Genomic DNA, 15122 nt, shown 5'->3' on the forward strand with positions numbered 1-15122 from the left:
TCTGGTGGAAGGTTGCCGCCACTGTTCGGCAGCGGAATGGGTGAACTGTGACTGTGAAGCACAGGTAGAAAAGCTACATAGGTATATGCAATTTACCATCTATCCATCCATCTGTTCTAACATCCACTCGTCTGTTTTTCAATTCGTTCATTCACTCATCTATCTTTACATCACAACAGATATCTGTTCAAGCATCAATACATCCTTTGTCCATCCAAATATCCAACTATACAAATTTCCATCCATCCCAACATTCATCCATCTGTCTATTCATTAATCTGTCCAGTTGTTTGTCAAATTTTTTTCTCCTCAATGTCAAACTGATATATTTGTGGATTAAAGTGATTTTATCAGCTTTTTTCTCCCTGAAGTTTTCCTAAAGAAATCAACGATAAGACTGTGAAGTTAGAAGAAGAAGCTGGTAAATATGAAAATACAGAAAACATAAAGAGGAGAACAGGAGTGACAAAAGAGATAGAGATGAAGGGATGAAGAGGAAAAGAAGAAGGTCTCACATCTGATTGTACATCCCTCATGAAGTGAGATTTATTCTAGTGTGTTCCTTCATCTGTCCGACCTGCAGACCCCGCGCTCATTAGCATAGAAACCACTTTTTCTGAGTGCTGATTGGACCGACCAGCACAGGAAGTGTGTTCGTGTGTGTGTGTTGACATTGTCATCCAGAGGAGCATTTCCAGTCAGAGCGGGTGAATCTTCCTCGCACCGTGGGTGTTTGTGTGTTTGTGGGCGTGTTTATCCATTAGCAGTCGGCGGCTTCTGCGCCCACGCACCAATATTTACAAAAATGTCCAGATCGGATCCCGAGCCCATTCGCCCTCCTGCCTCTTGCTGTGTGCAGATTTCTAGATATTACTTCTTTACTAAAGTACCGGCAACTATTATTCGTTACAAGACTTGTTTCGTTCATCTCATATTAAGCCCATACCCTCCAAAGTTTGGGCAAAAACCTGTTGGTGTCCCATCTAAAGTTACAGTCTGCAAGATTTTTAATACGTGGTTGTTTTTAGCTGAAAAAATCACTCGTGTCACACAAAAATATTGAGCTTATCTTATTGGTTTTTTTTTAAATATGGTTTTCTGTGTAACAACAGTACTCAAGCATGGGAATTATGGCAATTTAATTCTACAGTTAAATGTTGTGTTGCATTTTAAAACCAGGTATTTCAATGTTTCACTGCAACGTTACAATAGCAGATTCCTAAGACTAAAAGATTCAAAGCAGGGTTGTTTTGGTGGGGTTGGTTTTCAAACATGCTCCCATCTGTCCTCCTCCCTGATCCAATGGCACTTAACCTCACAGCAGCAGCACCTTAAACTGATGAGTGTAGTACTCACTGTGTGCTCACTTGTGAACAACGTAAACACTCATCCCCAAAAAAACACACATCATGTAGAATATCATGTTTCTCTAAGGGAAGAATTTAGCTTGTTTGATCAAGAACAGCATCTGTAATCCAGCTGTCATCCAACTGACAGCTAGGAAAAAGCCTCTCTGGCCACAAACACGGCAAACATCTGCGCTAAGCTTAGCGTGTCTTTTACCATTCACTGCAGTGAATGATTTGACATTAGTGTTTGGACAATTATAGCTGGGCTGCACAGTGGTGTAGTGGCTAGCACTCTCACTTCACAGACAGAGAATAATGGTTCAAATCCCAGCTGGATTCTTTTTGCGTGGATTTTGCATGTTCTCCTCATCCATGTGTGGGTTTTCTCTGGACACTCTGCCTCCTTCCACAGTCCAAAATGTGCTTCTTAATTTGTAAATTGTTCTAAATTGTTGATAGATGTGAGGGTGTGGCCCTGCGACATATTGGCGACCTGTTTAGGGTGTATCCCGCCCTTACCCAACAGTAGCTGGGATAGGCTCCAGCAACTGTGTAACCCCAAAAGGGATTCAGCAGGTTCAGAAAATGGATGGGTGGATGGACAATGGTAACTTTGGAATAGTTACTGTTGTAGGCAGAAACTCTGAGTTTATCGTTAATGTTTTGTTTGCAATACTTCACTAAAGAAAAGTGATACCCTAACGCTTTGAGAATGCCAATCTTTAGTCAGAAAACAAAAGCTTAGGTTTCAAACTGTTAAGGAAAATCTTTCACATCAAAGGATGATTTACTGGTTTATAACTTTGATTTCCTTACTTTATAATATTTTAGTGTCTAAATGTGAGGACAGATCTTTGCTACATCAACTCGTCTGCGACACAAACATTCCAGCGCCATATTTGGACTTTGTTCCGGTTTTAATAGATCAGACATAAATCTTCTGTCATGTAAAGCGTGGACCGTTTGTTTTAAAGCTTCTCTGGTTCTGATCAAACTCACTGCAAGTTTCTAGAAGGAAAACATTGTCTGGGCTTGAATTAATTACCTTCCTGTCAGAATCAATTCCCATGATCCTCTCTGTTCTGTTTCTTAAACTGCGGATCACGGAGCAGAGGGTTTGAGGAGGGTCTGTGCTTCACTCGGTGAACCGGTTTGTCTCAATTAGTGTTGGTCCCACAGAGAGAAGCTACCTCCTTCTCATCTGTGTCCCAGGCCCGGCCGTCTGAAATCCTCAGATTTACCCATAATCCTTTATTCCACCGAGCGCCTGCCCTCTGCTTTGACCTGCCTCCGAGTAGAGTTTTGTTCTGAAGGAAAGAATCTTGCATTTGAAAGACGCTGACACTGATTTATGCCTGGAGAGTGCCATATATGTGAACGTTTTTTCAGCTTTCACCTTCCTGCACAAGTTAAAGTCCAAAGCTGCCGCCTGTTCAGAGCTCACTTCACTTTATAAACTGTTTGGATCTGGATTATAAACACGTCTGGATGAAAATGAAGGTTTATACAGCGAAACACTTCAGTTTGGAGATGAGACCTTTGGAGTTTTACTTACAAAGGTTATCTCAGCATAATGATCCTTTGTTTTAATAATGTCTCTTCTGATCCAGTTTGATACCAAATTACTTTTAACTATTGCGGACAATTTTAAAATGGCAAATACTTTTTTGACGTGATTCTCTCGTGGAGAAAAGTGGCTTCTCATATCAGCGTTGCACCCATATGCAACAAAAGCTGCATTTCCATTGACTATGAAATTCCGCAAATTGAATTTGTGATAATAAATCCTCCTAATGGAAACATGACAAATTTGGAAAAAACTTGCATTATTTGAAAAAAAGTTCTTGCGCTTGGTGGTTTTGGAGTCGTATTGAAATTATAATAAAATAGTAATAGGCTTTATTTGTATAGCACCTTTCAAGATATAGAATCACAAAGTGCCTTACAGTAAACATGAAGGCAAGAAACACACAATATAATACACATATAAAAATAAGACAAAGTTAAAAAGATACGTTTTAAGCTGCTTTTTAAAAGAAAGTACTGACTCCACAGATCTGAGGCTAAGGCAGAGGGAATTTCAGAGAGATGGAGCGACCGCTGTGAAGGCTCTGTCACCTTTTGTTTTCAACCGAGTTCTTGGAATAACCAGCAGACTCTGGTCACAAGATCTCAGGGACCTGTCGGGAGTGTAAGACTGTAGGAGGTTTGATAGGTAAACCGGTGCTTGGCTCTTCAAAGCTCTGTATGTTAGTACCAGGATATTAAAATGCACTCGGTAACGGATGGGGAGCCAATGAAGCTGGTTCAGCAAGGGGGTGACATGTGAGTACTTAGAGGATTTTGTTAAGAGCCTAGCAGCAGCGTTCTGGACAACTTGAAGCCGTTCCAGAGATTTTTCATTTAAACATGTGAAAATGGAGTTGCAATAGTCGAGGCGTGTTGAAACAAAAGCATGGATGAGCATCTCCATTTCTGAGCGTGACAAAATAGGACTCAGTATAGCAATATTCTTCAAATGATAGAAACAAGTGAGTGAATATGACAGTCGAGAGATAGTACAGGATCTAAAATAACACTGAGGTTCCTCACAGAGGTTTTAATAAAAGATACGAGTGGACCAAGGCTCTCGACTATCTGAGGCAGGCATTTGTCCTTAGCACAGATGAGGACTTCGGTTTTAGATTCATTTAGTTGGAGAAAATTGTCACTCATCCAGCTCCTGACAGAGTCCAGACACTTGAGTAGAGTCTGTATTTTAAAAACATCCTGTGGTTTAAAAGACATATATAACTGAATATCATCAGCATAAAAGTGGTAAGAAAGATCCTTAAAATAACTTAAAATATGCTGTAAAGGGAGCGGATATAAATTAAACAATAATGGTCCCAAGACAGACCCTTGTGGTACACCACAGGAAAATGCTGAGGAAGATTTGAATTTGGAAAGACCTACATAAAATGACCTTCCTGACAGGTATGAGGCAAACCAATTTAAGGCGGATCCTAATATCCCGACCCAGTGCTTCAGTCTATCTAGCAGGACGTGATGGTCAATAGTGTCAGAGGCTGCTGTCAGGTCCAGCAGCAATAGCACAGAGCAATGTCCTGTATCACTTTCCATCAGGATGTCATTAGTCATTAGAAATTAGTATATTTCACAAAACTGCAGTGGAAACACTTTTATCAAATTAAATGAGTCACATGACCACCACCTGGATGGCAATGTGCTTTTTGATAGGAACTGGCTGAGTTGGACGCTGCACAGCGGGCGCCACAAGACATCCCACAGCGTTACACAGCTCATCAAAAGTTGAGTGTGTCATGCGGAATTGTTGGATCCACAGCTTCTCTGTTAAACACCATTTGCCAAAATGACATCTTCTGTAGCCGCTCCCACATGTGAGGAGCTCGCCGCTCCATGGCCTGAATAAGACGCTGGCATCTCCTTTGATAGATGATGATGATGAGTGCTTGTGTTGTGGCAGAAACTTGAATGTATCTGTTGGAAACCATTGTTCACATCCATCCCCATGTTTTTGAATGACTTATCATGTGAGTTGGTTTGTGTTTATTCACATCATTGTGATTTAATGGAAACAGTGTTATTGCGAAATTGTGATTTTTTTTTTTTTGAACTTTCTAGAATTTCAGTAAAGTTTTGCCCAATTGGAAAAGGCGTGGTATGACATGACCAAATGGTGCAAATCTTCTGAATTTCACAGCTCTATTCCGATACATGAAAGACTAGATGTCATAATTCCAGCCGGGAACAAACTGCAATTATTAATTTCTCCTCCTTGATCAATTTTCTAACAGTTGGCATATCCATATACGAAAAGGATTGTATTCATCACTACTTCACTACCAAAGCAATCGCTTAAGCCGGTGTGAACGTGGCATTAAAGCCGCTTGTCTTCATGACAGAATCAGATGGTTGCGTAAACATTTCACTACTGTAAAATGTTGCATATCAGTGCAAGGCTGCTTTTCTCCGCTTCAGAGTCCACTAGAATGAAACACTGGAGCTAAGGCTCTGGTGTAAAAGGGTTAAACTACAGTTGACCATAGGCCTTCAGGGAAGTTGTTCTTAAGATTATAAAACATCAGATTATCTATGATCAGAATATAAACTTGGGCCACATATTTTTTTATGTGTTTTAATCAAATATTGTAAAGACGGATAAGGGATCATCTCTGCAGGGAACGTGCACTTGGTGCCTCCTGGTCTGTGATGGTCCTTTGTGTTTCCACAGTGGGGGCGCAGAACAAACTGGGATGGGCGTTTGGACTGGGCTTGGAGAGACTGGCCATGGTTCTGTACAGCATCCCAGACATCCGCCTCTTCTGGAGTGAAGACGAACGCTTCCTCAAGCAGTTCAGAGTCCAGGACATCCACCAGCCTGTCTGCTTCCAGGTACAAAAGAAATAAATATTCAATCAGTTTTTAGTCATTTATTCTTGTTGTTTGTTCGGTTTAGATCGCGTTCTTTCACAAAAAGCGGACTATTTGTTAGGTGGTGCTGCGTGCTGTCATAATACCGCGACAACACGCCGCTTAGCCGGCTGAGCCAGAACCAAAGTCAACTGCAGCAGTAAAAGACACCAATATATAACCTGTTGGTCACAAAAGGTTAAATAAATCCTCTGTTCAGAGAGAAAGTTCACCTCTTACCGTTTGTTTTTGTCCAGATGATGAAGTTAATGTTTGTTTTAAAGAAGCCAGCGCAGTGATGTAGAACATTTGGGCTATGCGAAGGAACTTTTTTTTAGGTGTACATTATCACTATTATCACTATTACACTATTATCATTAAAATACATCTATATATACATAACAATAATAAATAAATGGGTTCAACCTTGAAAGGAGTGGTTCTACCTCAGACCCCTAAATGTGCTTTCATAGACTTCAATATAAAAAGAATTCTGTCTGAAGCCTGTAGAGTCTGAGATGAAGTTTGTTTTCTCTAAAATTAGTCTGAGCTTGTTGCTCCACTCCTATAAAGCTGTCCTTGACTTTTTGCGCTGATAAATCAAATTTCTTACTCTAAAGAAGTTGAAAGGCAAGAAGACTTTTATTTAGATATAGCACTTTGTAAGTAGCACAATCTTTTACACGTCATGAAAAAAAGGTGATACAAATTTAATAAAATAAATAAATAAAGTATGTTAGGTAAAATACAAAAAAGTTCAAACAAGTAAACGGCAGTCAGAAGTAAAAGTTAGCCAAAAGCCAGTCTGAATAAAACTGCATTAACTCTTGAAATGCCTCCTCAACCAGATGGTAGAGCATATCATTAAAAACATTGATTTTGTGTCTTGTTCCCCCAAGCAGCAGAAAAAAAAATGTTTTTTATTTATGTTTTTGTCTTGGTTGTTAAGTTGAAGGGTTATGAAGTTATTTAAAAGAACCACCAGATTCAGGCAGACAGAGGATAAACGGCATTCCAGAGTCTAGTGGCTACAGCTTGAAAGGACAGGTCTCCTTTTAAACTCCTTTAAACTCTCTGGACTTCTAGGATGTTTTGGTCTGAGGACTGTAAAAATAATTAACTCCAGATTGTGTTCATGATTTTATGCTTTTACAAGTCTTTGTGTCTTCTCAGGCTCTGAGTAAGTACCCCCCCCTCCACAACGATATCTCCTTTTGGCTGCCGGACACCAAAGACAGCGAGGAGAGCTTCACTGAAAACGACTTCTACGAACTGGTGCGATCCATCGGAGGAGACTTGGTGGAGAAGGTCACACTCATCGATGACTTCACACATCCAAAGTAAGAACCTGTTTTGTGTTCGCTCTGTATGGTCACCTCATGTGAACTCCCTAGTGAAGGACTGAGATTCTGTCCAGAAGATGGGCTCTGTGAGAACAAAGAAAATTACAACCATACGACCTTTGTGAAATGAGATGAAGAGAAACATAAATAGATATCAGAAAGAACACATTTTCACAGAAGGGCAAACACTGGATAAGTCGCCAGGAACATGTTGTGAATTCTGTAGAAAATGGAAATGGACAGGTGTGAAAAAGCTCACAGTCAAAATAAATAAAAGTATTGTCTGAGTCGTGTCGGCAGAACTGTTAGCTGAGTCTGAAGTCAGCTCCCAGTTTACTACCATGATCCCACCTTCACTGATGACCATGAGCTGCAGATCATTAGGATAGCAGTTAGGATCAGAGACAGCAGAAATGAGCCTTCCTCAGTGGACTGGGGTCTCCTATAGGAGGTACAGGCCAACCATCCCGAAGAAGTAGGGTGTTAAAATTTTCAGTTAAAAAATCTATATAATTTTAGGGCAACTTTGTATTGATTGACACATTTCCTAAATTGTAACTTTGTGAAGTTTGTGCAGTTCATATACTGATGTGTCATTTTAGAACAAGTCCCAACAAGACATTACTAAAAGAAAGCAGAACTCTGTGAAGTGAGAGAGGGTTCACTTCATGTCTCTTTTATTGTTCAGCCTGTGTGATGTTTTCAAGAAGCTCCCAGGTAGCAGAAAGCTGACAGGTACAAATCGTCCAGGTCAGAGGAACACAATGAGGGCTTGAGAACAGGGCAAGGAGTGTCAGGAGACAAAAAAGAAGAAAAGGTTGTTTTGTCTTTGAGAATCTGACACTGACACAATTATTATTCAAAGCTCTTACTTCAGGTTGGGTTTTATACAGTAGTTCTGCACAGTTTGACTTGAATAAGCTGTGAGAGTTGGATTTTCCTGAACTGTCACGGTAAAGACAATGATCTTCATTAAATTTCTTCCTCATGACTCAAAAAAGAGCATTAAAAAATGTATGAACACTGTAAGACCCTCCCACTGTCTGTGTCTGGATCTCTGAGTGAATGCCAGTCCCGGACCTTTGCTCCATCACTGAGCCCGTCACAAGGAGGGCTGGGCTTCAGGCTGGTAGGAATCTGTAAAGATGCTAGAGTGAAGAGCAGTGTCCTGCAGATGCATTTTTCAGATGATGATTTTTATTAGGAGGTACAATATGAATTCTTATCCGGATGGGACAATGACTTTGTGAATGCTAGCTGACACAATTCACTGCGATTGGGGCTGGTTGGATTGTCATCTTGGAATTTTCTAAAATACATATTACCTGCTTTTTCACTGCTTACAGTCTCGTAACCTTTTTAGTTTGTAATTTTCTATTTATTATCATTAGCAGAATTATCTGTACTGCCATCTGGTGTTCGAGGGCGCCTGCTGAGCCGCATACATACTTTCCCTTTTTATTCATGTTTTCAGCTTCACAATTTCAACTTTGCTAACTTTCATAACACAAAACCTCAAAAAGTAAAAATATATTTTAACTAAAATACTTGTTGACTGACCTCAATTACAAATTTAAAATATTCCTTTTTTTTTGTATAAAATGTAATTGATGTAAAGCTGTGAGAGACAAACCAACCTTTAATGGTTTTCCTGAGCATGAACACAATTGGATAAAGGCTAGAAATATAGAAGAATATTTCCCTCTTTTGTGGAACTCAGAGAAAACTCTTTCAAATGTACAACATTACAACATGTACTAACATTTTTAAAGCATCACGTCCTTTTTCTTTAAATATAATCAATATTTTTATGTTTTTTAAATAAAAACAGATCTCAGTATGGACCACCAAAGTTCGTGTGGACTTCAGAGTAGCTCAAGATCATTGTGGAGAGCTTCAGGTTCTGTGACTGGACACTAGAGCAAGAGTGATGGGTTTTCCAAAGTGATTTATTTTATTATTTTATCTGGCAATCTGATAGACGAATCCAAGTTTGAGAGTTACAACGGTGCCTGTTTGTACTTTGTCAAGTACCAAAATAGATGGAGGGTGGGCTGTGGTAGGGGGTGTTTTTCAGGACATGAGCTTAACCTTTTGTTCAAGAGTGAGAAACTCTGAATACCTTTGACATCATGAGATGTTTTGGAGAATTACATGCTCCTAACTTTTTGGAAAGTATTGTTCCAATTTTGCTGCATACCAGAGCACAAATAAGATCCATAAAGACATGGAGCCAGGTTAGTGTGGAAAAATCTGGCTGGTTAGGTCAGGGTCCTCACTCTTTTGGTGGGCTTTCAATAAAAAGTCCTCAGAAGCACATAAAGATGAGTACACACACACACACACACATAGCTGTCCTTGACCACACCTCTGAGCCTGCAGAGTCTGCTGTTATGTCTCATTTTGTAGGACATAGAAGCGTGTGTTCCTATAAAGGGCAGCAGTGGGAGGTTGGTACCTTATGGCTCAGAACTCCTTTTTCACATCATTTAAACATACACGCACTTATTTGACCTTGTGTGAGTGTGTGTGCAGCGAGGACCCCGCAGTGCGTAAAAATGTCAGACACTATTCGTCTTTCAGCATTTAAATACCTTTTAAATAAAACACACACACGAAAGCATTGATGTAGACTGACTTTGGGCTTCAGAGCTAATGGGCAGGCAGAAGTGACACAGCAGTGTTTTAACAGAATAATTAGAGGAAGCAAGTGATTAAATGTTAGAGAGAAGACACTGTATACACAGAACTGACCTTCAGAGCACATCAGGTGCTCTGAAACAGCATCTGCAGCTGCTCTGCAGTCTGACTTGATAGAGCGGCTGGCCTGTCTGTTATCTTTAAAAGCTTTTTTATTTTTACACCTAACATGCTAGTTTTAAATCCCAGAACTAAAAATGACTACAAGGGGGTGCGATTTCTTTGTGATCTTTTTCAATATAAAAGGTTGATGTGTTGTGTGTGTGTTTAACTTTTTTATGTTGCTTGACTCCGGTCATTTGAACGTGCCATAAAAATAAACTTGAGTTGAGTTGAATTTAAAGGTACATAAAGAGTTTAGTTTAAGTGTTAGCATGTTCTTTATGGTTATATGCCATAATTGTTCAGATGTTTCGCTAATATACTAAATACTTATTCAATTGCTCCTGTGTGCATACAGGATATTCAATCTATTCAGATTATTTATTCTGTTATTATAATTTGCCTTTCAAGAGGTCTACTTTTGTTCCAATGTTTTGTTAATTTTCCTAAAAGTGCGACTTATATATGATTTTCTTTCTTCTTTACTGCCTTTTTTTAGGCTGCTGCAACCTGTATGCCGGAACGAAAATACAGCAATTTATTTGATAATTTGACCTTCTTTGCTTGACCTTTGGTCTGCTGAGCCATCTGTCTGTTGTGTTATTGCACAAACCAGCAGAACTAGTAAATGAAATGTTTTGGAACATTTTAGGCTGATTGGAACTATGGTAATACTTATTGTGTTCAGTAAAGTGCATGATGGGTAGTTTTTGTTGATCACCAGGCACGGCGGACCACAAAAAAAAAACAGGTTACTGGATTTCAAACATGGAAAAACCTAATTCTAGTTTATTTTGTAATAAATACTTTACTGTGACATCAAACCTGGTTCAGTGGGTGAGATTTGTAATATTATTTTCTATAGTATTCTGTCCTTTCAGCAGGTCCAAAGGTTGAGCAGTGATGATTCCCTTAGGCATTATCTTTGGGTTTCACACTAAAACATGATCATTTGATTCACTTACAGTGCTTAGCCATTTAGCTTTCATGATAGACAACATGTAATTAACAGGAAAGTATCCATTAGTGTTGGAGCGCACACAGCCAGTTCTGCCTTGTGGACCAAAATGGACCATTTCAAAGTGAGATCATGTTTAATCTCCAAACCGTTAAACCATAAAATTCTGTGAAAGATGACTCCAAATCCATGTCAGGCAAGAATTAGGCCAATTTCAACTCAGACAGTCAAAAAGTTCATAACCTTGATGCTCTGACGTCTTCATATAATTCGTAAATAACAAATCTGGCAGCATTAAGGTAACCATGGCAACCATGCCCTTTAAAGAGCACCATGTTGGAAACGAGTTTGTTTAGGATGTTAAAGTGTCAAAAGCAAACATTTATTTTTATTTAGTTGTAGGTAATTAATTGTGTCTCTCTGGAGATCTGAAAGTCTTGCCTGGAATCCAAACTGTGGATCTGTTGTTGTTTTGTTTTTTCACCTTCATGAGGCTAGATTTGTTTCTCTTTTTAGCATTTTAAAGAGATTTCCTTAAGACAAACTGTACGTTTACCCGGGTCTGACTCATCCAGCCTTCACATGACAGGCCCCCCCTCCCTCTCCAATCTGCCTGCAGTGATGGATGCTGCGCTGCATCTGCCGTCGTTACTCAGCATCTTCAACTTGGCGAAGCCTCCTGTGTGGATCCAGAAGGATCTGAAGAGGCGGACAAGACCGTTAGTTGTCATCAGAAACTCTGAGCAGCACTCAGAGCATCTCCTTCACCTGAAACCAATCAGCCTCTAATAACTGTAGTTATTGATCGCTGCCGCTCCGTCACACTGAGTTACTGTAAAAGCCGGTCCTGAGAGGAGCTGCTCCTCCTCTGAGCTGATTTGGAGCAGCATCGATCTGCACATAAACTCTCCGTGTTAACAATTTAACATGGTTTCAGTTTAGTTCTTCTCTATAAAAGGAAAATTAACCCCTGATAACAGACCTTTATGCCCTGAAAAAGACTATATGATCACACAGCAGTGTGACTACCATCCATCAAACTGAATTGTTGCGTTTGACACGACGGGCTAATTCCCAGAAGGCTTTGGCACAAAGTCAGGAGGAGAATAAATGACAACAATAGATGAGTCACCACATAAAAATGCTTTATATTAGCATGTAGAGAGGAGTGTGGACGCTGTGGCAGTTCATCAGAGGAGGGCTAACTCATCTTCAAACACAAATGTGATTTATGCTGCTTCATTCTGCAGTCAAGTTCTCCACGTCGGCAACATTTCGGTCTTTATTTTAAGTTAAAGCGGGACATAATACTGGTACAGGTAAATAAAAATAAAACTATTTCTGAATAAAAAAAAAACTACAATTTTAACTTTAAAAGTAGAACAGAAATCCTAAAGTTATTTTGTGATCCAGAATCCAGATCTGTTGCATTAATGTCATTCATGGTGTTGAAAAAAAGGCAACTATGAGTCAGACCTGGTTGGCCAGATCTGTCACTTTAAACACAGAAATGCTCATAAAGGCCAGTTTTGATGTTGAGAAACTGAAATGACTTTAAACTTCTTATTTGAAAACTTTGTCCCAACTGCCCTCACAGGTGGATACGGGCTGTATGTGAGTGAAAAACACTCAAATCTGTACGGGGCGCAGGTTGCCCTCAGGAAATATCAAGCTCGTAGAGCGCTCAGTGAGCCACTAAAGAGAAAGTGTTCATGCACATTTACGGGCGACAGGTTGTTGTGAGCACCTATACAACATGTAAAGGTGAAGTAAGTAAAACATAGGCGGGTCGTTTCTTTTACCTCCCCAAATCCTGCAGACTGCTTAAGAGGCTTATTAGTGCTGTTCACACAAAAGTGTGCGCTCTTTGCAGGCAGTCTGACTATTTGAAATGAGGAAATTAGACCATCAGAGTGTTTGTGTCGACATTTGTGTCCAGCAGGGACTGAGACATTACCTGAACCCTGTCCGTGCAGCATTCGCACACTGTCAGTAACGCAACTCACTAATGACAGAGTGCTGAATATAGGGCACCTTACGACACTTTGTTTGTTTGTTTGTTTACCTTTCGGCAACAGGGGTTGCCACAGGTGGTTTACGCCAGATGGCCTTGATGACATGACCCTGTATTTTATCCAGACCGGGAACTGGTACAGGGAGACCCAGACTTGGAACCCCTGTGATACGTTATTAGGGAGTAGCGCAAAGAGTCTTGCCCTAGGACCCACACTGGATGAAGCTCATTGCGCCCCCTTGAAATCGAACCCTGGTTTTCCATCTGTCAGTCCTGCACTGAACCAACTGGGCCCCCACGTCGCACTTAGGACTTGTAATTACAACACCAGTGTGTGTATACCTTACATTATCCTAACAAATACTTCACAATAGACTTACCACATGCATGAAAATGGTACATTCCATTTTCCTGATGTCCCTGAAGGGAACTGCAAGACACACCTGTGCTCCCTTTAAGATGCAGCCCCTCCTCTCTACAAGCCTCGACGGCCCGTTCAACCCAAAAACCTGCAGCACCTGTACAAGTCAACCCCACGTATGGGTGCATGTAACTAAGGCTTTAGCCAGAGGAGGATGGTTGTAAAAAAAAAAAAAAAAAGCAGGAAGTGCTCTCAGCTTGAGGAATGTCATTTTTCCAATTATGTAAATTTGTAGCTATAAGCCATGACAACATGATGCAAGCAAAAAAGTCATCTGCGTTATACAAAGTATTTTTCACTAGGCTTGCAGTCTTGGTGACATTGTAAGATTTTTGTTTCATGAGGTAAAATTTTACATTTTTATGATAACCAAGATTAAATTTTAATTCCAGATTCAAATGTAAAATTATATAATAAAACCTTATTGGTAAAATTGTGATTCTTTTTTGTGAACAAGGGGAAACAGTGAATCCAAGCCCAGCCCCCTTCTGCCACCTCTCAGGGGAAGATCTCCGTTTGACCGACAGCTCTGCCAGATAACCGAATTACTCAGATCCCAGTCGCGGCTGGCGCCTTAACCGACCAATAAGTGCAAATTTGTGTGGAATGGGGGCAAGCCATCAGCTCAAATTTGCTACGACATGAGATGTTTATGGAGGGGGGGGAGGGGGGGGGGAAGAAGAGAGAGAGGCTGTTCTTTTCTTTCTGTCCTCCTTTGAGACTCAGGAAGAAAGCAGACGGGAGAAGCTGTGTTGGAGTTAAACCAATCAGAGGCGTGAAGCACTTTGCATTACGATGAAACACGATTACACTTGTTCAGCAACTTCTGTCCAGAACCAGGACTGGTCTGCAGCAGAACCGGTGTTGGTGCTGGTGATGACCTTCCGGCTGTTTCCACAGAACCTGAGTGTTCTCCTCAAACCTGAAGCTAGGCCCGTTCTACATCAGTACATCATCCAACTGTAAACATGGAGAAGTGATCACACCACAGAGGGCAGGAGGTTTCCTTGCTCCTTCTAGGGCCCTGAAACCCAAGAAGCCCCCAACACCATCAGGATCAGTGCCATATGCTTCTTTACTTCAGCCCAGAAAAGAGTTGGTTTCCATCAAGAACCAGTTCTAAAAGTCAGTGGAAACACAAAACATTATGCCGAATGAGGCCCGAGCTCCGAACGAACATTGCAGCCAGCCACCGGGAAACCACTACAGAACCCATCCAACATGCTGCTCTCACTGTGGCTGATGCTGGTCAGGATAGCTGACCAGCTGACCTAACACCTATTAATGGGGGAAAAAGCTGAAGAGACTGAGTTCTGTTTGGTTTCTCCTCCTTTCAGTGGTAGACCTGCTCCTGACCATCTTTCTGCTGTCAAACCCACCACTGTTTTCTCATTGCATTGATCTTTTTGCTGTGAAAGTGTTATTTCCAGGCCAGAGGATATTTTCGTAGGGATATTGACCTTCCAGAAAATTCTTCTTTGGTTTCATCAGGGCACAGAATATTTGTGCAAACATATCCATGATTTCATTTTGAGCATTTTCTTAGATCCATGTTTGTCCGGAAGTCTCTTTCTGACTGTCAAGCCAAACATCTGACTTTAACTCAGTTACTTAAGGCCCAAGTTTCTTGCCATATGGATCCACAGTTCCATGTTTTTTTCCAGGTGTGGATGATGGCTTTCAGTGTGGTTCTCTGCAGAAATGTCTTTGTGATCAAAATATTGTGAGATCAACAATGATTCAGGATCATTTTTGGCATCTACAGATCCTTTAGTCAAAGTCATGAGCACTGAAACATTTT

At 40.6% G+C, this 15122-nt stretch overlaps 1 protein-coding gene across 3 annotated transcripts in view; it reads left to right on the forward strand.

The window, feature by feature from the left end:
• Positions 1-15122, forward strand: part of fars2 (phenylalanyl-tRNA synthetase 2, mitochondrial) — a 126468-nt gene that overhangs the window by 74839 nt on the left and 36507 nt on the right. For all 3 annotated transcript variants that reach the window (XM_004080815.5, XM_023949894.2, XM_078938905.1), the window contains exons 8-9: positions 5605-5765; positions 6957-7123. In XM_004080815.5, coding sequence (XP_004080863.1) covers positions 5605-5765; positions 6957-7123 — 328 coding nt within the window. The remainder of the gene's footprint in view (positions 1-5604; positions 5766-6956; positions 7124-15122) is intronic.

Source organism: Oryzias latipes, chromosome 20 (assembly GCF_053564925.1).
Source record: "Oryzias latipes strain Hd-rR chromosome 20, Olatipes_Hd-rR_3.1".
NCBI classification, from domain to species: Eukaryota; Metazoa; Chordata; class Actinopteri; order Beloniformes; family Adrianichthyidae; genus Oryzias; species Oryzias latipes.